Source organism: Seriola lalandi, unplaced genomic scaffold, assembly GCF_002814215.2.
Source record: "Seriola lalandi dorsalis isolate HSWRI2012SDOR001 ecotype SW California unplaced genomic scaffold, Sedor1 jcf7180002054854, whole genome shotgun sequence".
In the NCBI taxonomy this organism is placed as follows: Eukaryota; Metazoa; Chordata; class Actinopteri; order Carangiformes; family Carangidae; genus Seriola; species Seriola lalandi.
Window position 1 is genome coordinate 360,849 of NW_019525407.1, and position 26,431 is coordinate 387,279.

Genomic DNA, 26,431 nt, shown 5'->3' on the forward strand with positions numbered 1-26,431 from the left:
GGGGGGTGGGTCGGGGTTGCACACTTCGATGGAGTATTTGTATTTCACTGTTTTTGCTTTGTAAATGAATGAGTGCATTCTTTCTCCGGAGCTTCAGCGTCTGTCTGTCTTTATTTCCCCCCCTCAGCCTCTTTCTTCCTCTGTCTCCTCCTCAGCAGCTGATTGATAGCGCTCCATTGACACAGTTGATGGAAATGTCTGGAGGACAAACCGCGGTTGTCAAGCTGGAGTTCATGATCAACTTGGCCATGAGCTGGACTCTCAATGGGGCCTCTTGTAGCTCTTGTGCGGAGTCATCCAGGGGTCCTGACCACCCTGTTGACTTTCCCCCAATAAAAGCCATTAGCTTCATTGTCTGCCAGCTTACAAACAAGGAGCCCACAGTGGCTGATTATGTGGTCACGGTATTACAAGATGGTTACAACAGAGCGATACTTCCTCGGCGACAGTTTGATTAGGTCGTCGGGTTCATCACAAACTTCCTCGCAACTTGTTATCTGAATCGATAACAAGAGGATACGGAAGAGTTTTTTTTTTTTTTTTTCTGTCACTGCTCGTGAAAAAAAAATGAGCTCCCGCTTTGCTGGCTTTAGCTTGACATGTTTTCCGATACTTGTTGTGTCTAAGTATGGTTCTGTGATTTATTTCTATTGAATTGCAACCGACTGGCATTTCTTTAAAAAAAAAAAAAAAAAAAAAAAAAGATGGAATTTTTTTTCCAGTACCACTCTGGGTTGGATTCTCAGTCTGTGCCAATTTTGCCCTTGAGTCCAATGAGCTGTAGGAAGAAGCTGCCAAGTTCTAGTCTTAATGCACTGCTCTGTACACTAGAGGCAATAGAGGAATCTGGCTCCTGTGCTGTTCAGCAGTTTTGTCAGTGTGGGTTGGTGCGCTGCTGCCAAATAAACGCTCTCTCTGCCTCCTGCCAGCAGTGATTTATGGTGGAATACATCCTTGCCCTGTCCACTTCATCCCCAAAGACAAATTATTTTCCAATTGAGCAGAACTTAGGCCTTGAAGAGCGGCTAAACACGGGGAAAGAGAGGCAGAATATATCATTAAATCTGCCAGGGAGGTTATGTTTTTCGCCCGTGACTGCTTGCTTGTTTGGTTTTTTTGTTTGTTATTGCACAAAAAGTACCAAACCAATTTGGACCAAACTTGATGGATGTGGCATGGGCTGGTTAAAAGAGGCGGGTCTGGGAATTTCTGGGAAACTCTTTCCCTAACATTGTGAGATAAGACATTGTTTGACACGCATGAATTTCTCAGGAAATAATGTTTGGTTCTTGATGTAAAACAGGGTTCTCCAGCCTTTTCACACTGAGAGCTTCTTTGACAAAATAAAAGTGGCTGAGAGCTCCTCATGTTTTATATTACTGGTTACATGGCAACATATTTCCTGTTTGTTGGAAAAGTTTAGTTTATATCTGTTCTGTTATCAGAAAAGTTGCTATCACTGCGTGTCACCTACAGCTGATCTGATGTAAACAAACATGACAGCGTAATGTAAGTAACGTTAGTTGCATTTTTCAACAAGTTGTGTTTAAAGTTTGTTCTATACATCCCTGGTTTGTACAGACTCTGTTCTCAGAACCAATGGGTGAGCTACCTCCTGTTAGAAACCCCTGGTGTAAAACATGAGACTTATTTATGGTGTTGAGATCTATGACTTTGAATTTTGGTTGAGGTTCAGATAATAATCTGAACTGACAGATGAGAAAGATTGTTTTGCTTTGGTGGAGGCCTGCGGTCTAGTGAGTAGCATTTTGAGGAATGATGCATATGTCAATTTCATTGGGTTGATAGAATTGAGATGTACAGTTTATTTTCTCTGTTTCTTTCATGTAGCAGACAGAGGATGTGATTTAATGTGTGCCACACTTACAAAGCTATAATTATAGATTTATATTCTAGACATGGCTTCCTTGGAAGCAGCAGGCCAAATGTATTTTGTGCCAGAGGAAGTGTACAGGCTGTGCTTCTTGAACCCGGCACTGGGACACGGCGCACGTTCTATGTGTTGACACAATACAATGCAAAGACGATGCAAAGTGATGTGCTTTGTATATACTATCAGGTTGTTCTGTTGCACAACTCCATCATTTCAAGAGTGAAGTCATGCGGTGTGTTTGTCCTCCCTGCTCCCTACAATGACTGTATGTTCCAACGATTGAGATCATGATTAGAGCTGAAACAATTAGTCGACTAATCAGTCATTTTTAATAATCAGTTGTTTGAATTAGGGCTGCACAATTAATTGAAATCTCAATATGGCCAAGTGCAATATCCAAGTCACAGGAGCTGCAATTTGTTTTTGATAAAAGGTAAAATGTGTCACATTGTCGTGCATTGTTAGCGCCGTAAGTGTTGTGGTGTTCAGAGACGCCCTGGCTTACACATTATATTCTCCAGATGAAAAGGAACATGTTTGTTTGGTGCAAGAAATCTTTTCTTTTTTAAATGTGAAACTGAAATCACAATCACGTATCGCAGTATCTGCCAGAATGATTGCAATATGAGGTATTTTTGCATATCGTGCAGCCTTGGTTTGAGTCTTTGAAAGTAAATTGAATCTCTTTGGGTTTTGATCTGTTGGCTGCTCTCCCTGGTTTCTGGGAGGGAAGCTGCACACCGTTCACAGCTGGTATCAACGGTACTTGATGTTTGTACTACACTAAATCTTGATGGTTGTTGGTGTTTTTCACAGTTTTCAGACATTTTAAAGACCGATATGAATTATTGATCGATCAAGGAAATCTTCTGCAGATTAGCCCACAATGAAAATAATCATTCTTTGGATCACTTTTTGCTTTAAAGCTGCACTTATCACTCTTTTTATATCAACAATTTATCAAATAACTGTGTGGGTTCATCACTCATGGTAACTTTCTTTGCAACCCAGCAGGCAATTGTTTTCAGTGAAAAAGCTCTGGTAAAGCCACAGTGCACTACCTGCCCAGCAGTAAGGAAAAAGTTAGTTAGCTAACGTAGCGCTGTTGCTAACCAACGTCATGAGTGTATCAAATCAAATCAAATCAAATCGAACAAAACGAAATAAAATGAATACAGCTCAAGGAGGAAGGAAACTAAGATTGGCTTGAGAGAGTGTGGTAGATCTCATCCTCACGTCAAGAGCCCAGTGCTCTGCCTCCACTCTGCCTTTCTGCCTGCATGGGGAGAGTGTCAAACTTTGCACTAGTGTCTCATTAGGAGAGAGACAGCTGTGCAGAGGCGGACAGCCTGTTTCCAGAGACACCAGTTGAGTCACATTAGGCCAAAGACCAACCAGGGAATACTTGCTACATTCTGCACGACTCAGAAGGCCTCACAGAGCGGCTTGTTCATGACTTCAGATGGGGATGCTATCTAAATCTTCATCAGCAAATAAAGTTTTTATGACAGTTAGAGTCGTAGAAAGAAGCGGGTTGTACGCTGTCACTGCATCTGTTAGAGCTGTTATCAGCCCTGGCAAGCAGGCTCCCGCTCAGGGAGATGTGTCCTCTGTTCTGCTTTTCTGGACTCCATAAACATCTTTGGAAGCCAAGCTCCACCAGGCTTGGAACTCCTGAGTTTGGGTTGCTTTGAGCCAAGTGCCTTGAGACTCCACTGAGTGGCTTTGATGGCAGTCTGTGTTGTGGAAATGAGTCTCGAGCTCTCAAAACTCATTGGGTATGTCCCCAGCTGTGGTTCTCCGCTTTTACCAACTTTTAGTTCGGTGCGGGAAAAAAACAACTTTTTGAAGACACAGTTAAAGAATAGTATAGTAACTGTGCTTGAATGCTACAGGCTGTGGGATCGCTCTGACATGAGAGGGCAATAACTCTTGGGCTCTTATTATGCCATCGGTGCCGGCGACAGCCAGAGCCGTCCGTCCCATTCTCGTGGATGCGATATCTCAGTAAGGCCTTGACGGAACTTCTTCAAATTTGGCACAAACATTCACCTGGACTCAAGGACCAAGTGATTAGATTTTGGTGGCTAAAGGTCAAAGGTCAAATTCATGGTGACCTCACAAAATATGATTGAGGTCGATATGTCGAGAACACAAAAAGTGTTTTGGCGGAGGCATACAACTGCGAGGCGTAATTCTAGTTTTTCCTAGAGGTGAGGTCTTGTAGCGCTTCAGCAAAACATTTGGGCCTGCAGCCACGTATTTTAGTAAGTGAACTAAGCAAGACAACGCAGCCTTCAGCCTTTCTGACAAAGAGATCAAGCAGATATTTACCTCCCGAGCTTGTTAGCAGGCTTTTATTTTCTCAGAGGCCACCAAGACTGTAAAAATTTCACACGTTTGTTCTTTCAGAAGTAAAAATAAGAGCCTTAGTCATGTAACTAGCACCACAGAGAATATGGTGATACAGGCAGTGCTTGCTTTCCACATTAAGATGTATCAGGAGTGTCCATATTGCACAGAGCTTGCAGCTTGACTACCTGTGAGCAGCCACCTTCAAGACAGTCTGTTGGCAGCTGCCTCTGGGCAAGACCCTTGGCCCATCAACTTGCCTCTGCCTGAAGGCAAGCCCCGGTTTTTCACTCGCTCCGTTACCTAGAACTGCGAGCTGGCCTGTCAATCACACCTCCAGGCCCCACTGTGCTGCCTGACCCACTGGCACTCTTGCCATGACAACGCAAATCCCAGCAGACCTTGCTGTCAAGAGCAGGAGATCTCAGAAATATGAAAGACAAGAGTCTCTGATCCAGTACACACTTATGGGGTGTCTGCCCTGGACCAAGATGTCTTGGTCATATGAATAATACATACATCTTAGTTTTTATTTGTGAAACGCTGTAATAACATAATATACAATATATGTATATCATATATATAATATGTTTTCAGTCTCCTAACCCGAAAACAAACGAGTACTCTACTTGAAATAAAGATTTCACATCTAAATCGCCTCAAGAAAAATGTGTTTAAGCTAAATTTATAATTTTGCTTGCACAAAGGAGGAACACTGAGGAGAGCACAGCGTGAGCTTTCTCTAGAATCAAGTTAGTTGTTCAGGGTGATAGTTTCTCCAAGCACCCTCTAATAAAACTCATGAAAATCAGCAGCGGTGCAGACGTAGTTTCCCTTTGCAGATTAGAGATCAGTTGAAATCTTGGCCAAACATTGATCACATCTATGCAGGTCTATTGACCCACCAATTGTGCTTTTACGTATAAAGTAAGTAAGTAATTATGAAGTATTGATTAAAGACACTCTCTTCAAGTCCTGTTGCCTGAAACTGTTTGTGCTTATGGGCCTAAAAGAGAGAGAGAAGAGAAATAGGAGTAGATTTTTTTTAAATGTGATTTTCTTTTTTCTTTTATTTGCCTTTGAGGGTTAAAATGGAATTTTTAAACACTAGTTTATCATGTTTGTATTTATTATTTTTCCTCATTAAATTTGTACCATTAAAGCTTAATAAAGAAAAATGAAAACATAAAACATTATTAAAAATCTACCAAATTAAGAACAATGTAAAATTCATAGTTGGCAGTTTAATCAAAATTCTTATGAGGAAAATGGTAAATATTAAATTACAAATTGAATTATACAGAGAACCAATGAGAGAAGATGTCTGCTAACCCTAAATCAGGAATTGTTTGAAATTTCTTTGTTATTACTGTTGAACAATATTAAATCATCCATTAGCACTTCTCATAGCTGTTAGCATGGGCTAGTATTTAGCATGTGAAGCCACAAGATCAAGAGAACTGTGAATTGCTCAGTTTGATCATGTCTAAAATGATTAATTATTTAAGCTTCCTCAGTTATTAAGCTAGTTTAATGCACAAGTGATCTGAAGCTGGTTAGAAGGTTTTTTATTTTGTGGCTAATCATTATTCATTTTAGGTATTTGAAGATAACAGAGAAACAAGTTGTAAACACCACACTGACAAAATTATCACCTTATAAGAGTTGTAGTAAAACCAAAACAATGAGCTGAAAGATGGTACAATGCTCTGTAGAGCTGAGGGGAACTGCTAAATGCTAAATCAGGAGATGATTCTCTGTGAGTTCATTGTCCTTTCATACATTGTTAAAGGTTCCATATAATATAAAGGTAGATGTCCATGTGTTGTTTGATTATATATCAGGTCTAGGTTCTATATTAATACAGTGAAAGTATCAAAGCGCTCAGTCCACAGAGAAATGCACACAGCCTGTATTCAGAAACTGAGTCTTAAAACCAGCCGTCAGGACTTCTGGAACTTTGTGATGTCACAACAAAGCAGTCACCACTGTCAGCCATGCTCCAAGCCCCGTCCACCTGGACCCACCATCCATGATTTGAGTGTTTACCTGAAATCTGTTATATTTTTAGTAAATCACTTAGAAAACAGTCAGAAGAGAGGCTCAGAGCCTCCTCTCTTTTGATTGGCTGGCTGACATGTTGTTACTAGAGCTCCAGAGAGAAGCCTGAGAGGGCAGATGTAAATCTACTTTGAGATGGTTTTTGGTTATTAAAACTACAAATATATCTTCTTATGGATCAACATTTCAAATTAAACACAGGAGAATAGGAAAATATGGAGCTTTAATGTAAAAATATTGATTAGTGTAGCTTTAAAAAAAGAGAAAGTACTGAATTATAATCTGATACTGTTTGTTAAATGAAATACAGCTGCTTTGAAATGAATAAAATATTTTACAACAAAAGATGTAATTGAGCAGTTGTATGAGTTAAGAAATGGATGAGAAATCAAAACAAAAAACTGAATTTTTCATGCCTCTTTAAAATGATCTGAGGGGTTGTGGATAAAAAATCCTGACTATGGCTCTGATTTCATTCACCATCCAGTCCTTCTCTTCAGTTCTATCTTATGTCTAACGTGTATCTCTCTCCTCCACCTTCTGTCGCAGGTCATCCTGATCCTGACCAAGTACTACCACGCTGACTCCACCAAGGTGCTGGAGAGCTCGCTGTGGAGGTAGGCCAAACGTTTACACCATGTTCACTCTTGCTGGAATATCTATATGTCACGTCCTGCCTCAGCGAGGTCAGTGCCGATGTCGGTTTCCTCTCCGCCGCGCTTCCTCAAGGAGACGAGGGGTTTGATAGAGAGCTGCGAGCGCTAGGACGGACAAAACATCAGCAGGCAGCTAGGAGTGAAGTGGGGGACCGGAGAGCGGCGCTGGGAGGCCAGAGTGGGCATCTGTTTGGGCAGATAGCATATCAGCATGGCACAGGGCAGGACGGCGGGCGCCGGCAGTGCCAGGGAAAGGGGTCAAGTCTGGCTGGCAGAGCTTCTTCTATTTAGCAAAGCTGCTGCTCGCCAACAACTCTTCACACTGCTCTTTGCGGCAGAAAAAGCGACGCATCCGTTCCCCTCCACTTCACAACAACTGTATCTTGTGATTGTAGATATTTCTTCTCATGGAATATTAATTTCCTCTTTATTCTACATCTTCCCCCTCCAGCTCCTGGGGTGCTGCTATGTAGCTGAGGCTGACCTTCTCACAGAGTGGGGGTTGTAGAGACTTAATTATATTAAAATTTCCCAATAAAACCTCAGACAATAGTGAGGACAGGGCTCATAACACTGGCTAAAATTAGCCGTCTAGAAGACATTCGCAAGAGTAAAAGGTTTCTGATGGTGGTACTTAATTCATGCCATTTACCTCACTGAGGGCTCCATGACTTCAAAGCTTCAGCCTCTCATTATCTCACTAGCTGACTGCCTGTCTCCCTGGAGGACAGACATGAATAATGTACATATTTTTATCCTGCCCCTGTTGATGTTTTAATTGTTGCAGTCTATGAATAATGCTCCAGATTCACCACTGGACAGCCGGCTCGAGAAAGGGGGGAAAAAAAAAAAACATAGCAAATGGTTGAGTTTAATCTGAATTGAATCTAAATTGGCAGAAGCAGAAGAAGCTGCCAGGCTGTCTGTCGGCGTTCATGTCCCAAAAAAAGCGGAATTTACCATGAAATTAGCATGTTTCCAAGAGGGCTCTGTGGCCACGTCTTGGTAGGTATTATGTGTGAGGTGTTACCTCAGTGTCTTGTAGCTGTCAGCTCGGCGTGGTGTGGCGTGGACAGACAGAATCCACAACAGCCTATAGGCTTTGAAGTCCCAGGGCTGCAGGATCAAATGAGGAAGATGGGGGGAAGATGAATGGGTTTGGCGTCTTGCCCTGTCAGGTGGCGTAGATCAAGATGCCAGATTTCACACAGGGGGAAAGTTAACAGCACAGAGGAAAAGTTTTTGAGGGCGGCTGAGTAAATGAACTGAGAACCTTTCAGATCAGCAGTGCTCTATAGAGGCTCGTCTTGTGTCAGTGAGCAAAGCACACAGCCGCTGTCTTCACAGTTCAGCACCTATATCTGAGCAACTCAGGTGAATCCCAGCCAGAACACTGGATATCGGCCAGTGTCATTCAATTCTCAGGATCAGTCAGTAAAATGTCTTTCCAAAGTTTAAGCGAGGCTTATTTCATAGCAGACTCTTGGCTTTTTCCTGCATTATCAAACGTTGCCAGCTCGCACCTTCTAATCGTAACCAGAACCACACTCGGTGCCATGTCTGTATTTCCCGTTGTGCTGTGGAGAGTTTTGTCTGCCCTCGGGCTTTGGCGTCAGTGCTGGCTCCTTTGTAATGGCTGCCTGTTATTCCAGCATGTCTGTCCTTCAGTCTGTTATGGCTGGCCCAAGGTCCCGTGCTATAACATGGCTGATAAAAGAGCTCCACACATCCCCCCTCACTCGCCTGGTGAGAGCGGCTCTCTTTTTGAAGGGAGAGCAGGAGAAAGCCAGTGGAAACTCATGGACTACCTGAGGCTTTCTGGGCAGGTTGTGCTCCTCTTTTAAGTGTTAAAGTGAGAAGATGAAAAAATTTGATGCAGATTCATCTTTCTTTCTTTTTTCTTTCTTTCTTTCTTTCTTTCTTTCGTTCTTTCTTTCGTTCTTTCTGTGGTCATAGAAGTCTAGTGTTTTCCTTGATGCTGCAGCATTGATGTTATGTTCTATTTCAGAGAAAAACAAGAGTCTTCATTTAGGGGAGTTTTGCCAAACTTTTTCACTCTAAATAACATTTGGTTATTTAGTGATGATTTTAAATGTGCTACATTTACCCTGCTATCAGTAAAACATTAAGGACTTGAGGTCCTATGGGAGTTTAAGGAAGTGTTATTCAAATGGCCACACTTGAAGATGATGTGGAAACCCTGTGATCCCAGCCTCCTCCTGGATGCATCCCACTGCCTGTGTGATCTCTCTCTCTAATAACATCTTTTTCAGCCTTGACAAAACACTTTCGGACAGCCTCTTTTCAAAATCGGTTCTTGGTGACGGAAGAAATGACAGAATTATTTCTGTGTAGAATGAAAAAACTCCAGAAACAAATTTGAACCCCACCTACTTTAACACCTTTGCACACCTGGCCAATCACTGCATGAACTAGGCACAAGTGTCAGGTTGTCAGTTTCGGAAAAATTGGCATAAATTTTTAATACCACTCACCTGATTCCCTGAATCAGATGTTGTGACAGTTCAACAGGCGCTTTGAAGTGTGTTTTGAAGTTTGAGTCATACTGAGACCTTTTCTGCATTCATTTAGAAATATTAAAGGTCCCATATTGCATGAATTAAAATTTCCATGTCATCTTTGATTATAAAGAAGGTCTAGGTGTTCTATCCATATTGTGAAAGTAGTGCATTGGTCAGTCTGAGCCTTAAAACCAGCCGTCAGGACTTCTGTAACTTTGTGATGTCACAACAAAGTAGTCGCCGCCCTCAGTCATGCCCCAAGCCCTGCCCACCTTGACCCACCATCCAACCTTAGAAGATTTGGTGATTGTTTACCTGAAATCTGTTATATTTTATTCCATCACTGAGAAAACAGTCAGCCAATCAGAAGAGAGGCTCAAAGCCTCCTCTCTTCTGATTGGCTCACTGACCAGGTGTTACTAGCCTGAGAAAGGCTAAAAACCACAAATATATATTTTCCTATGAGTCACCACTTCAAATAAAACACAGAAGAAGAGGAAAATATGGAGCTTTAACATGAAGTGATTTTCAGTAATTAACGGTAAATGTTTAACAGTCTCTGGAAACAGCAGATGGTGAATAGTGTGACGCTGAATATGAGAGCCACAACGAGTGTCCTGCTTGAAGACACTTAAATAAGATATGGTCACCCACTCAGCTCGTCCCCACTTGTGCCTTAAATGCAGATCGAATTTGGATACGGCATCGGAGTACACAGAGGGAAAGGTGCTTGTAGATTACGCAGAGATGTGAGGATTTGCCACTGCATTACCAAACACTGTGATGACTGCGGGCTGACAGAACGAATCTTAAGACTCTGTTGCTCCAAGTCGAACCATGAAACACTCAGTAAACCTTTTTGATCCTCAAACTGAACGGAGCAGATGTGCACTTCTTCTTTTTTGAATCCTCAGTGCGAGTGTTTCTTATTTTTAGATGATACACAGAGCTTCAAACTTTGAGCCATCACAGGTTTATGATTTGATGGATGATAATATCTTGGTTTCTGGTGGTGTTTTACTGTCTGAGAAAGGGCTAAATTCTGTTCTAGATGCTTCTAAAACCACAAATTGCATCTCTTAAATTAATTTGCCATATATTGGAGCATCCTTTGATTTTATTTTTATAAGATGAACACAGAAAGTGCAATTATCTGTGCTCAAATCCAGGCATATTTGATATTGGTGGAGGTTTCATCTGCCTTAGGAATGAACCTTCCCAAAGCCGCGTTGATCGAATCCTGGTATGTACAGTGTACCCTCATTTTGTATTTTCAATTTAACCCAAAAATGAACATACACTCTCATAAACTGGGTGCTGGTGTGAGAGTCAGGGGGGTATTTATAATTCATGCCCCCTCTTCACACATCTTCATCTGAAGAGGTGGGGGAGGGGGAGTGGTAGCCACTGCACAGCGGGGGGGGGGCTTCACTGCTCGCTTGTGGATGAGGTGGTCGTCTGCAAGCCAGCACTTCTGTACGTCCGTCCCGTTCTAGTGGATACAATATCTCTGTAACACATTGAAGAAACTTCTTCAAATTCGGCACAAACATCCACCTGGACTCAAGGATGAACGGATTAGATTTTGGGGGTCAAAAGTTAACGGTTAAGGGCGTGGTGACATCACACAGCGCAATTTTTTATCCTTATGAACGTGATATCTCGGTAACGCCTTGACGGAATTTCTTTAAATGTGGTGAAAACATTCACCTGGACTGAAAGACAAACTGATTAGATTTGGTTAGTTAAAGGTCAAAGGTCAAAGTCAGTGTGACCTCAAAAAAAAAAAGTTGCAATAAAAATGCAATATCACAGGATAAACAGGGATGTAACCTGAAACTAGTCTAAGTGGCCAGAGGCAGGCACCCAAGAGGAGGTCTTGTTTTGTACTTGTTTCATTTATGGTTACTTGTGTGTGTGTGTGTGCATGCATCTTTGCATTTTTTGTGATTATTTGTGTGTCTGTGGGAATGTGAGAATCAGAAAGACATCAGCTAACTCAAAGAGAGAGGAGAGAGAGGTGGACGAATCAAAAGAGCCTCCAGGGCTTCTTTACTCTGAACAGTAGGGGCATCAAACTTCAGACATACTCATCAGCCCCTCCAACAACCCCCCCCTCCTCTCTCCATCAATTAACTCATCCTTTCCATTCCTCTCTGCTTCTTTCTCTCCGACTCAAAGTCAATTTGCACATTTTCTCTGTTTTCAACAAAGCCGCTCTTTAAAGCCGCGTTCAAGAAGCCGAGCAATCAGGGAGATGAAAAGTGATGATACAGGTAGCAGAAGCTTTGATGGTTCTCGTCGGCAGAGGAGGTCACGACAGCAGCAAAACAGCAATACGATACCAATGAGTAGAAGGAAATAACACATGAATCGATTTACTTAAGCAGAGCATATACATATAGATTAACACATTAATATGCAGGCAGTTGAATAATTACTGTAATCGACAGTCAGATCATGCAACCAACCGGCAAACACAGTGAGCAACATTGTCTATGGGAAATCCTACAGTTTGTAAGCATCTTCAATGCAACAGAGCGTTTCAATATTACAGCATTACAAATTTATTTCTATTCTTGACTATTTATACTTACCGTCATCAAAATGTTTTTATGCCTCCTCGCTGATTAGATTTTGGTGGTGAAAGGTCAAAGTTACTGTGACCTTACAAATCCTTCAGTCGTCATTGACTCTACAGGCCTCCAGGAACACACTGGATATGCCGCGTGTGAGTGGCGGCTGCGAAGCGTTTTACATCCATATTGACAGTTTAAGTAACATCTCTGGCCTCAAACATGTTTAGTTTTTCACGTTTAACAGGTTAGAGCGACACGCTGCCTGTGTGACACGCACATGACACGCATCAGAGATTTGTCACATGTGATGTGTCTCCCAGCAAAAACCGACAGAGAACAGACCCGTTGATTTCATATTATCATCATACCAGCAACATCATGAAACTGACACCTCCACTACAGTCGTCTCTTATATTTTTTTAACCATTTTAGCAGCTGCATGTGGAGACGGAGACATTTTAGTGACTTTTTATGTCAAAAATGAATCTGAAATTCCACATTCAAGTAATCTGCAAATTCTTATGTAGAGAGATAGAGCAGAGAAGCAGCTGGTGTGAACACACACATACACACACACACACACACACACGTCTTTCTCCACAGCAGGTCAGTGACATCAGCTCACGAAACGCAGGCAGTGACTTCCCGGCTTAAGGGAGGTGTCCGATCGGCTGCAAAGTCATTCGCACGACAAGCCGGTACAGTCACAGCGAGAAGGAACGATCTTCAGAGACAAGAAGAACGAGGACAGTGATCAGACCTCGTGCAGTATTACTCCCCAACACCTGTAAACATACTTTGAGAGAGAGAGTTAAAGAGTAAAACTGAACGACAGCGTCGATGCAGAGCGCAGATGGAATGTAAGACGAGTGAAAGAAGTCACTTCATAAACTCGTGTTTCTTTGCTTCAGTTTGTTTCAGTGTCTTGAAGCTGCTACTTTGAGGCTCAGTACCGCAGCTCCAGCTCACTGCTAACTTTGATGCCTCCTTAATCAGTTAATTTCAGACGTGTGTGTGTGTGTGTGTGTGTGTGTGTGTGTGTGTGTGTGTGTGTCTGTCTACTTACGCTAACACACACAGTTATTTCACCATCACAAATGTGTTGATGATTAGCCCTCCCTGGGGTCCAGATCACATTTCCCCAAACTAAACCAGGAGAGAGAGCCACAGAGTAGAAACATGCGCTTTTGGGCCTAATCAGGACAGCATGTTTCATTTCCCCTCCGCTCTTCCTCTTACCCACTCCTCACTTCCATTCATTTATTTCCCTCTCAGGCTGATTTCCATCCATTTTCTTTCTTTCTCTCTCTCCCCGTTCTCCCCGTTCTCGCTGTGTTGCTCCCTCAGTCCAGATGGTCTGGGGTGCAGTAAATACTTAATTGAGGCGAGAGCATCATCCTCCCTTCAGCCCACACACCCCAACTCCACCACCACCTCACCGCTTCCCTCATCCATGCATATTTCAGAGCCTGGAGAGAGAGACACATAGATAATGAGAGACAGAGAGAGAGAGAGAGAGGCAGCACCCAAGAGAGCTCTGTCTGCTACTTAAGATGGCAGCCAGCGAGTCTACTTTCTTAACACAAGTGGTTTGATATAGAACCACAAAACAGGTCTCCAGGGTCATGACACGGTGCTGGCAGAACCATTTTAGAAAGGATCTCTACAGAACTCTGAGGCGTTACAGGCACAAATAGAAAACTAAACCCTAACTGGGGAGATGTTGAAGAGCTTTTTCTGGGTGAATCATTGTACACAGGTACAATGAAGAACAGACAAGAAGCTGCTCCAGTGATGGATAATTTATTGTGTTTGGGTGGAGAAAAGTCCTGGGGGCCCAGATGCATGAAACCCTGTAGATTCATGAAACGAACTATGTGTACGCACAAAACCAGAAATATAAATACGCGTTCTTTGCATCAGGATTATAAAGCCGTGCGTACGCATGGTTTCGCTTAATCAATCTCACTCATTGAGAAATTGGGCGCATGTGCACGAGCCTCATTTCCACTCCCACATTTAGCCATAAATAAATAAATACAATTTTTTTTGCACGTCTCAAGACGACAGAAAATACATTCTTAAGACATAATTGATGTGACATAAAATGTGGACATCAAAATAAATGTTTTTGACCAATCCGTGTTCCACAGAGGACGCTCTCTCAATCAATCGAGTTGCATAATAAAAAAACACTGTCTGTGCCACAAGTGATCAGACACAGAGATGAGTGTGAAACTGAGACTCTCACAGATAAGAGACAAAAACACTCATCAGTTTACTTTACTACAATCATTTACTCTGAACCTCATTTATTGGCACTCGAGAGTCTTAATGAGGCTCCAGACAGACTCTAACACTGTGATCAGTAAATATTAAAATAATATCAAACAGTTTAATGAATTTACTCACAATAAATGAAAAGATATCAAACGATGCTGAAAGAACCATTGAGCACAAACACAGTTATTTCAGTTTGTGAATTTGAAATGACGTATGCATGGTTTTTGTGTGTACGCATCATTGACGCGTCCGGCCCCTGGTCTTGTCTCCGTTTCCTCATAGAAGAAGGGACAATGTAGATATGCAGCCAGCTACTGATCTGTATCCTTCATGAGAGGAGATGCACTTTCCCTCCTTTCAGTGGATTCAGATCATCAGTTCATTTTCAGTAGTGAATATTGAATTAAATTCAATCCTTGTTAATTTTGTTTCTGTGAACGCACAGCTCAATGGTACTTCAATAAAGTTAATTGAACATGGTTTAATTAGTTTAGTTTTAAACATTATGATAGAAAACATTGACTTTAATTGGATTTGCTTATTCAGAGAAAGCGACGCATAACTCAGCTGCAGTTTGAAACCCACTCTATATAAACCAGCTGTTCTCACTGTGAAGGAATTTTCTTACTTTTAGTAGATACACACTGCCACCGTAGGTACGTGTCATACAGACCTCATACTGTTAGACAGTAGCTCGCTGTTTAACTTCTATAATGACTGATTGTGTCCAGATGGCTCCATTCCTATCCTCAGTAACCATGACGACCAAGGTCTTATAGATAAGGATGCAGGGAAGAGCATAACTTGGAGAGAGCTGCTCAAATCCAGTTCTCTGGATGTGAAGCAAAAGGAAAGACAGGCAGCAGTGGTTAGGTCAGACATGTCGCTATGTTTAGTGACCAATAGAATCTTCACACATATAGGTGAAGACTATAGACGAGCCTTGTTTGGGCTCATCATTTTCTCCTCAGTGTGTCAAGTTTTCAATAAATACTTCTTCCCAAGACATCTGAGTGTGAAATCTCCAGGTGAACTTTTTTCGGTTCACAAGACCAACAATCACATCTTAAAGCTACACTAATCATTATCTGGCCGTTATGTAATCAATAGGCCAAATGACTGGAATGTGGAAGGGGTTTGCTTGTACTGATGGACCCTGTGAAAGGCTTTTTAGCCTCTTTAAGGCCCACAAATTTAGCTGTTTTCTTCTTTGTTTCCTTGATGTTATCAACACTGTAGATAGTAGGTAGAAAAGGTTATGGTAAACCCTTTGTCCACTACCTGCCCAGCACCAAATAGCGGACAGACTAGCAGGTGAATATAGTGCTGCATTTAGCAGCTGAAGAGACAGATATTTTTTAGATAGATCAAAATCTACTGTGTGTCTGGGCTGCATGTGGTCAGTGCGATTGAGGATGTAGTTGAGAACTGTTGTGCAACCGCTGTAAACAACTGACATCATCGTGTCATATTTGCATTCAGCTTAGTATCAGCTGGTTTCAGCTCTTTATCTGTTCTCATCTCTCCTCCTCTCTGTGCTCACATATACAGCATTTTAATACAGCTGAGCTCACAGTAAAGCTGTTCTCTGTTACATGGTTTTCTGTTTCTGTTGAAGACAAGGGAACAAGCTTGGAATAACGACTGAAGCACAGAACGTTAAGTCTACATCTACATACTTCTCAAGCTGCTAATCTGTGGCTAAAATCCTGATTTTATAACCACGTCATCTGACAACATCACCAAACACATAAGTTAAAGAAAAAGACTGAGCAGTAATTTTAGCTACATTTCCTTGTAAAATAATCATTCGGAGAGAAAGTCAGCGTTAGAAAGTAAGACACAGAACATCTTTCTTATTTTATTTTCACACACTACACAGCCTCCGTCTGGGTAACAAACTGCTGCTCCGCCTCTCTGTCACTCACTGAACCTTTAGGTTTTTTGAAAAATGCACTGAATTGGCAACACTGCAGGCTGTAAACGCCCCGCCCACAAACTGTTCATGCCAACACATTTTGCAAGAGCCAATGGGGAAACTCGAACACTTGGCAGAATGACTAATGGTACTTTACTGACCAATTTGATCATTCGACTCTGTCACTCAGTCAGTCAGTCAGCCAGCCAGTCATTCACTGAATCAATCAATCAGTCAGTCAGTCAGAAATGGACATTCGCATTAATAGGGCTGGCCCCTAAATTTGAAAAGTTTAAGAAATTTTTTATTTTCTTTTTTTTCTTGTGTGTTTTGTTTTTTATTCCATTAGTTAATTTATAACAAAGAAATATTCTCTATAAGATTAAAACTCTGATTCTTGGATTGAGATTATGAGACTACATGAAAATAGCTACATCGTTACAGTACATACTTTAAAAACGGAAAGTTGCAGTATTACATTATTTATCCGCACAAATCACAAATACAACGTACACACAAAATACATCACTGCTGTTATGCCGTGTAGCTGCCGAAATGGTCCACAGACTGAGGGTCAGTATCAGTTAAAATTCAAGCCAGAAATGGAAAGTTTGTGCATCGTCCAATAACACAACGACTGCCAATATTAATCTGTTAGGAAACGGAGGAGGATGGAGAGGTGCAGAACACTCAGGTACTATCTGATTGGACCCGAGTTGAACTGGAAACTGAGACAACTGTGCAAGCATGTGGCTGTGTGTAGATCATAATGCCATGCAGTGTGTGTCTGTGTAGATGAACTGCATGTTGAGCATATTAAGGTGTGTTTTTGGCACGTACGCGCATGGGAGTCGGATCGTTTTCACACAGCGGCTGAACGGGCCCATGTGCCCGCACATCTGGAAGACGTTTCCCATTTCCACATTCTTCCTGTGAGGAGGATCACAGGTCCACAACTGCACACAGCTGGAGGAGACAGAGAGGTCTGCTGGATTTACTTCTGACTAAATTGTGAAAAGTATACCCACAGGAAACAATAGTTGGCAGAGTTCATAGCCAGAGAGACTGTCTATCTTTGTCTTCTTCTCTTACACACACACACACACACACACACACACACGCTATCCTTCTTCCACTTCTTCTTTCTCTTTGTCTTTATCCAAATGTCATGGCTTTGCTGGAAGCTACTTTCCAGAAGGACACTGACCTCTGGACCACACACTCAAGAGCAATGGACAACAATAGTGCTGCAAGAATAACTGTAACTCAGGGTTTTTTGTAGTTTTGTTGCTGTAGTTTTGACTTAGTAAATCTGGAATGGATGGGCTTGGCATAATAGTATTGGCGCCTGTGAGTTATGAACTCAGTGAAATGAACATGAGGCTAAGTGTTTTTCTAGTTCACTGGACAACAAAAGTGAGGACATCAAGAAGACAGAAGAGACTGTCCTCCAAGGTCGTCTGTGCAGCAGGTTATTATGACCCATAGTTAGGTTTTGTTGCTAGGTGACATATAGTGGTGGCAGTAATGACGGCGGGAGCAAAGGGACAAGTGCGGTGACGGATGAACGTGGCACAGGAGAGCGGTGTTCAGTTCCCATGCGGAACCAGCAGTTTATGTTGTAACCATGACAACAAAGACCATGTAATGTTGAGGATGTACTCATTTGAACCCAAATCAAGACCTTTTCCTAAACCTAACCAAGTCAAGACCGTCACTATAGTAACCATGTCTACAAAAGTAGATTGCCGCTGTCAGTACAGTCGGCATGTTTATTATGGTAACCATGACAATTGAGGTCCGGTACGCCTGCCGCCGTAGGAGCGCTATTTAAAGAGACACTGCTATGGGTGGTATCAGAGGGTTGAGAAAAACGACCTGTGTGGTTGTTCAGGTCGGAGGAGCTGTTGAGACAGGATCTAAAAAGTCAGTCAACAGGGTTTCACGGGCCACATGTTGGTTTTTGGGCTTCTTTCACTGCAGTGAACACAGGCTGGTGAGCAGAACCATCATTCTTGACCCAGCTGCTGTAGCCGTAGTTTGTACTTCTTGCTTCAAAGCCGTATCTAGTGTGAATGCCATTAAAAGTAACATGGAGTTGCACTGAGTATATTCTCCTGTAGTCCCATAAACAGTCATAATCTGCCAACACAGTGATTGGGGTTTAAACTGTGCTACAGTAAAAATGCTTAGATCCTCAAATACATATGTTTTAGCTATGGTAGTGGTCTGGCTTTATGGATGTTAATGTCACTCTGTTTGTCTGTAAGTTTGTTGTTTGCTTCCATCTACCACTTTGGTCAAGGCGGGAAAAAAAACCTGGCAACTGTTAAATGGGTTGTGGTAACATTTGATGAGTAACTTCACTTCTAACTCGTGGATTAGTAACGTGTTTGGTTCAGACTGTCATAGCCCCCAGAGGATGAATCCTAATGGGTTTGGTGATCACATAACTTTTCATCTAGAACAACAGCCAAAGTCTGTATACACCAGCGAGAGGGCACAAAAACAAAATGAATAGAAAAGCATACTGTAGATGGACAGAGAATAGATGGACAAAGCAGCGACATCATTAATGGAATGGAGTGAAAATTGAGAGAAAACACTGAGGTTGAGAAGAATTATAGTCCTTCAGTGAACATTAATTGATGTTTTAACCTCATGTCAGCTGCTTTCTTACTGTTCTGTGCCACAGTGGAGATAGAGAAGAAAGAACAAGGGGATACAGATGGAGGACAGAGGTAAAAAGGGGGAATTGGGGTTTGGACAAGCATGTGAAATACTAATTTCCCTTTAATAGAAAAACATGACATATTCTTAAAGATGAGAGAGAGGAAAATTGGCTTGTCAACACCGCACACTTATGACGTCTTGTTCGTGTAGTCATTAGGTGATACAGAATGCTTCATCCCTTACTTTTTGTTCTTCGTCTGACTGTTCTGTCTGTTTCATGCCACCCACTTAATTTGCACAGGCAAAAAAAAAAAAAAAAACAGTTTCCCTCAATTAGATAGAAAATCTGGGGATTGTGGGTAAAGAAAAGCACATGTGAGCATGGCGTGTCAGAGTGGAGCCAAAGTTTCCTGGCTTCATCAGTGAAAAACCTTGTTTTGCCGGATCAGCAGCTGTGTGGGGAGAAGTTAGTTGGAAGTACACACATGTTTAAACATGCACACACACACAAACCCACACACACACAAACAAGGCCCAAGCTGTCCCCGGTGTGTTTGCATGTACAGTAGGAACAACAGGAAACTGGGACTAATCCTCTTGTTGGTACCTGCAGCACATTTGTTTTTTACACTCACCTGAAGATGGAAAACACACACACACACAAACACACACGCATGCACACACGCACGTAGAAACCCAACCACATACAGGTTCATCACCAGTTTGGTATTTACCCCTGCCAAAACAACAAACTGCTTCAATAATGAAACGACAGGTGTGTGTGTGTACCTAAGATAGTGGCCGGCTGTTTGTTTTAGTCTAATAAAAGCAGCCGATGTGTTTGGACAGGCTTTGATCATATACCTAAAGCTGGACTGCCTCAGCCGCCCGGCTCTGTGTCATTACTAAGCAGCTCTGACGGTTGGAGCTTCCGCCGGCTCACCCCTTCATGTGTCCTAATTACAACCTGAGAAAACATCTTCAATTAAGAGGTAAAGAAGGTGCTGGAAGTCGGGAGACGTGATATTTAGAGTACTGAATGAAAAGAGCAGTTTGTTTCAGAGATTAAAATTCATTATGTTGAATCCAGATTTAGCAGTGTAGGTGCAACATTGTGCATTATTTATTATATATTGGCTCTGATATCATTGCAGTCATCAAAGTCATTTGTCTGATCAGGGGCCAGTTTCACAAAGACAGACTTTGACTGTGTCTTAGATACAACAAACAGTCAGACTTCAGATACACATCTGAATTCATCTGTTGCACAGATCAGTTTAGTTACTATCTTAAGCCGGACTCTGGTGCATGAATTCTGGGTAAATGAAGACTTTTTTCAATATAAAAACTGTTAAATGGGTTGTGGTAACATTTGATGCAGATATTCATGGTATCAGGATGAATCCTAATGACTCTGGTGACCATTTCTCCAGCACCACCACCTGCTCAGAGTTTTCACATAGTAAGTCCAATAACTTCACATCTAATTCATGGATTAGCAAAGTGTTTGGTTCAGACTTTCGTTGTCACCAGAGGATGAATATTAATGAGTTTGGTGATCCCATAACTTTTCATTTAGAACAACAACAGAAGCCACTGTCTGTATACACCAGCCAAATAAGCTTTCAATAAGAGGAAAGAACAGTTTAGTTCTTGACTGTCTTAAGCCGGACTTTGGTACAATGAATTATGGGTCAATTAAGACTTTTTTCAATATTAAAAAAATGGCAGATTGCGGAACGACATCCAACTGCCCAGCTCCATTTACCCCAACGATAAAAAGAAAAACATGATTTTGGTCTCTAAAAAAACTCTTTCCCTTCTCGTTGCTCTCTGTATAATAATGTTAGTAAACCAAAAAATATGAGCCGTGTTTTCTTGTTGTTGGGTGCTACTGGTCAGCGCGAGTGTCATTGATTGTTACCATGGTAACATTGGTCTTAGGCCTGAGTTAGACTGGAGGTAAGGCATCTAATGTTGTTGGAGTTGGCCTTTTCTTTTTGCTGTTGCTGCTGTTGTTGCATTCTCAGCAGTTAACTGGATGACAACAATGTTGTTGTTAATGAGACCCAAGTTGTAATAAAGTGGATCAGAGTCGTCTCCTGGATCTCCTGGATAATTTAACACTACTACTAGGTTAATGTTAAGGCCACATATTTAAATTATTTCAACTTTGTTACCAAGAAATTGTGTTTTTTTTTTCTGTCAGCCACTGTTGCTGCAGCATATTAAGAATAGTTTGTCCCTGAAATTGAAAAAAAAAAACAAACAAACACTTTTTCTGTCACAGAGAAAGTCCTGTGTTATTCATTGCTTATTACATTTATTTTACATTTCCACAATTGCAAAATCAGTCTATAGTTGTGATTTGTTCAAAACAATGCCGTTGAATTTTGTTATTTAGGATGGTTAATTGAGTACACATGGGAAAATGAAGCAATGTTAATTCTGTTCTTGATTAGTTTTTTGCTAAGAGAACCGTTAAAGGACCAGATCAATAAGCAGTATTGATAAAAGTAGTAGTACTGTTAAAATCTTAACGATACCCATCCCTCCTCCCACGTCACAACTCCATTAAGTTTAAGCTCAGGAGGCGGAGCTTATAAAGAGCAGTTAAGGATTGTGTATGCATGCTCTTGTTCTCAAGTCTTGATAGAGTTTGGAACTGAGCAGGGGGTCATTCTTTGTCACTCTTTGCCAACAACACACACACAAACACACACACACACACACACACAAACACACACACCATCGCATCACACTGTGCCAGCTCTGTTTTCTGAATAGACTTGGCAATCTCCATCGTGCCATCATCAGTAACACTTTAGTGGTCACAGAGAGCTCTTCTCAAAGTCTTATTGCTGTTTTATTTATGAGCCCACCATCGTCAGAACAATGAGCCTTTCAATAACACGGCATAGATAATTGCCATAAAACAATGGCCATTATTGCGTTAATGATGTCGTTAATATATGCACGCCGGGACCATCAGAGGAGCTGATGAGGTGAAGTCGTGGGCCTGAGCACAGTTTTCTCTTTGGCTTGGTTTATGACTTTTTATTAGCTGTTTGTGCAGGGAGGAGGAATTGGGGGGGTGGGGTGGGGGGCTACATAAATGGGGTAAAATGAGGTGATGTTGGCTGTATGATTTCTTAGGAGAGTGCTGAGTTGAGATATGAAACAAAGAATGAAGTCTAGTTTGATACGTGAGGAAAGTGCTTATTGTGCAGAAGAAGATGAAAAGATTGATGCTGCTGTCATGGCTAAACAAGAGCCATTTAGCTTAGCTTAGCATAAAGACTGGAAACACGGGGAAAACAGCAAAAAACATTTTTTTTTGAAAATTCTGATACATAGTCCCAGCATTTCATCCTCAGTTTCCATAAATCAGATTTTTGGAGCGTGCCAAAGTGAGGATTTGCCATATTCTACCGAGTTGCCTTCAAATTGCTGGCAATTAAAGGTTGAAGACTAATTTATATCTAAAACATAAGTCATTTCCCTGTGCCAGGTTTCTGCCACCGGATTTGGACGGGGACTATAGGTTTTTAAAATGTCTGTAGAGTTTGGAGGTCTCATTGTATTAACAGAAGCCATGGTCAGGCCCCACGATCCTGCTCTCAAGCCCTCAGAGCAGCAAGTGTTGTTTCTGTTCCAGCGGGCAGTTAGCATGGTGGGCAGGAAGTGCTTCAGGGGGAAAAGCATCATCATGAAATTCCAGCCAACACTCGCCGGTGCCAGAGAGGTGGCATGTGGAGAGACACTGGCAGCAGATCACAGTCCCCACAGTAACTGTGTTTACATTCCTTCATTTACTTTGTGCTGAAGAGGCAAAGTTAATGATGATCACAGTGAGCAGAGGGTTACATGTGTGTCACTAAAAAGATAGAAGATAAGTGAGTCTTTCAGGCTTGTAGCTGGTCCCTTTATCAACCCTGTGAAGTTAGCCTAAAACGCCTATCAAAGGCATACCAAAGGAAACGGAAAGCTATTCACGAACAATTTGGAGTACCTGCATGGTTTTGGTCTCGATTGAAAAGGAACACTATGAAGGTTTTTTTTCCCAACAGTAAGAATCACTGTAAACGCCACTGGCAGTGAGATTGAACACAAGAGTTTGGTTTTTCAAGGTTTTTATTTCTGCCTGAATATTTTTTTTTTTTGTAAACTAGATGCCTGCAGATGTGAGTTATTAGCTGGAAAACATCATGTGACAACAGCATAAAGCCTTACCTCCTCCAAGTTCAAATTTGATAATAATACCACATAAAATTCATATTTAGTTTTTCTTTGGGTATGTCTAGGCATTTGGACACGCCAAAAAAGACCCTAATAATAATAATAATAAAAAATAAAAAAACCCTAAATAAATGTCACATAAACTGTTCCAGCCCCATATCAGTGTCATCACGGAACATTGCAAACTATTTACAACAATGTACATGTTCTACCCACTATTTACATTTACAGACAAAACCACTTTGTGTCTTTTAGGCACGGCTCGCTCACTGCTCGCAGGGTTGCAGATAGTTTAGCTTTTGCATGAATTTCTATGTTGTGACTGATACTAACTGAACCAGCACATCATCGTTTTCATTGGCTATACAAAGGCGCCAGTCGTCAGCACAATTGGTCTCAATTGTGCCGATCTATACACAAAGAGTGAAGAGGGGCAGGCGCCTGCTTTCAGCGCGGACTCTGATTGGCTATTGGCTGTGGGCAGGACACGGAAGCTCCTATTGGTCAAGTGAGATGTCAATGGAAAGGTCAGAGTGCAAGGTTGATATCACTCTATGGCTAATGTTTACCTGCTAACTCATGATGGAGAATTATCTTCCGGGTGATTTGACTTATGCAGCATTGGTCCGTGTGTATTAATCCGTGGACTAATGTGCTTTGGATTGGATTTGGAATTAACTCAGTAATATCAGTAGCAGCAAAACTCCTCAGTGTAATGTGTTGGGTAAAGGCGTGTTTTATTACTTATGGATTTAACTTGAGAGGAATGTGTTTGTCTTGCTCTAAGTTTGCTAACTTTGTTTGAAAAGCTTAGAAAGGACTATTTAATTTGTTTTAACTTTGGTTTCTAGCATAATGACTAATTTATTGTTCTAGATGAAGACGACAGGTTAGAACCCAGAACCTTGTCGCTGTGAGGCCGGTGCCGCCTGTCGTCATACAATAAATTCATAATAAAACAGAATTATGTCCATCTTTTCATTGATGGATGACACTGATAAGACTTAATGTGATTTTATAAGAGATATTGGCTGAATAAATCCTCAGCAAACAACTACATCAAAGAATCTGCAGCTTGTGACATCCTGTGAAACTTGGGATTCTGCAGGAAGAGGGGTGAAGGGACATTGAATAATGGAGTGAGAAGCTGAAAATCCACGGCCTTGGCACAGAGAAAGAGAGAGAGAGAGAATTATTGAGTGAAAAAATGAAGGAAAAAAAACGGCTCAGAGAGGTGTGAGTATGGAGCGGAGGCCGGCCTGGTGTATAGGGGCTTTGATAGTGGAAGGGGAAGGGCAGCATGGTCAGAAACGCACTCCTCCTCCCCCTGCCAAGCCCTCGGGGTGCAGTTGTCACTCTCCTTGACACACACACACACACACACACACACACACACACACACACACACACACACGCTACTGTATAGTTGGTTTTCACTGTTGCCCGAGGCGTGAGGGTGAAAGGAGCTAAGCCAGGCCCAGTCACCACTGGCTATCTCAATAAAACATGAAACACATATATGGCCTCTAGTCAAGACGGCTGCTCAGACCCTATATACTGCCAGCGTCCCCCCACCCTCCTCATACACACATACTACTGGCTGTGAGGTCTGGGCAGGAAGCCTGGAGAGAGGGTGGATGATCGGGCCAGAGGCTGCCATGAGCCAAACTCTGATCACACATAGACTCCGTTTCCCAGGAGGCCTAGCTGCTGCAAGCTGCCCCTGATCGCCACCGCCTGTACCGAACACACCCCCTCGTCGGAGTGCCTGGCCCGTCGCCGTCTCCATGACCACCAGCTGCAAAGAGCAACGACAGCCACAGCAGCAGCTCTCTGGCACTGTGGACTAATACATTGATTTAAATGCCATCAGCTGTGTAAATACAGAGTGGGAAATCAAAATTGCATCTGACAGGAGATTTAATTATGTTTGACTGCTGGGCCATCGTGTTTTTTTTTTCTTTGCCCCCTCAGACAGTCTCAGATTATGACTGCTGTATGTTTCAGCCGGCAAATTAAACCACACGACTCCGACTCATAACGAGAAGAACGTGGAAAGCCCACCAGGGAGGGAAAAAAAAAAACCCCTGTACCTCTATACAAAATGACGAAGATGACTTAACAAGATTTTGGGCTGAAGGGAGGGAGCTTTGGTCTTACTTAATCTAGCTGGAGCTCCTTAGCAGCTTTTCTCATTGGCACACAAGGGGGGGGGGGGGGGGGGTTTAATGGTGCTTTAATTAAAGCTGCTTTCAGTTGGATTTACGGCGAGAGACCGTCTCCTCATCCTCCCTTTGTGATTTCACTGTCTGTTTTCATCCCGGTTCCTCATGCCCTGCAAAAAAATATCGACTTCAATAACTCATTTTTATGTCACTACAAAGCAGATAGATGCGCTATTTCAGTCGTGAACAGTTACAAGTTTTTTTTTGTGCTCGTCCCTGTTTGATCATTTCTATACTCTCTAAATGAACCCCATAGGCGGGTGGAGGGATGTGGCTGAGGGTGTGATCATGCAGATGTAAATGGCAATCATTAATATTCAATTTTTAACCCTCTTCATGAGGTTGCTACTGAATGTCAATATTTGGTCATCTGTATTTGATCCAGGAGCTCACTTTACCACGGCTGGTTACTAGTAACTAGTCATCAGTGCAAACTGAACTAAGCCCAACTGTTTTCATTTTTGCTTCAGCAGCAACGTCCAAATCAGTGAAGTGTTTGAAAAGAGCTGGGAAGCTGCTAACGAAGCCCAGTTTGGTTTAAAACCTTAACAAATGTCCACCTCTCATCCGAATTGCGATGCAACAGTACGCTGTTGTTTTCTGAATGAAGCTGTGCACAAGTTGTAGTCGCAGTAGCATCTGTGTTTGACCAGTCAGTGATGGTCAACACTGTTTTTACACCTGGAATGAATTGCATGTAACTAAAGTTTAACCCAACACAAACCAAAAAACTAAATCATACCTATCTAGATATATATATCTAGATATTATTGATATTGCTGCAATCTAGCAAGACTTAAAGTGCTTCAGAAGGTTATCAAATAAGAAATAATTAATAGGATAATAAAATAAAGATCCATTAAAGTGCAGCATGTAGAAAAATATTGATAAATCCACTCTATTCTCATGCTTTTTTCAGAAAGATCAATGTATCCACATTGTCTGCAGAAAGGACTTTTGTGCGTTTTATTTTGATAGCAACAGTGAGAGAGAGACAGGAAAGATAAGGAGGGGGGGGGGGGGGGGGGG

At 41.9% G+C, this 26,431-nt stretch overlaps 1 protein-coding gene across 6 annotated transcripts in view; it reads left to right on the forward strand.

The window, feature by feature from the left end:
• Window positions 1-26,431, forward strand: part of sorcs2 (sortilin-related VPS10 domain containing receptor 2) — a 318,859-nt gene that overhangs the window by 90,625 nt on the left and 201,803 nt on the right. For all 6 annotated transcript variants that reach the window (XM_087179561.1, XM_087179559.1, XM_087179562.1 and 3 more), the window contains exon 2: window positions 6,857-6,924. In XM_087179561.1, the coding sequence (XP_087035687.1) occupies window positions 6,857-6,924 (68 nt within the window). The remainder of the gene's footprint in view (window positions 1-6,856; window positions 6,925-26,431) is intronic.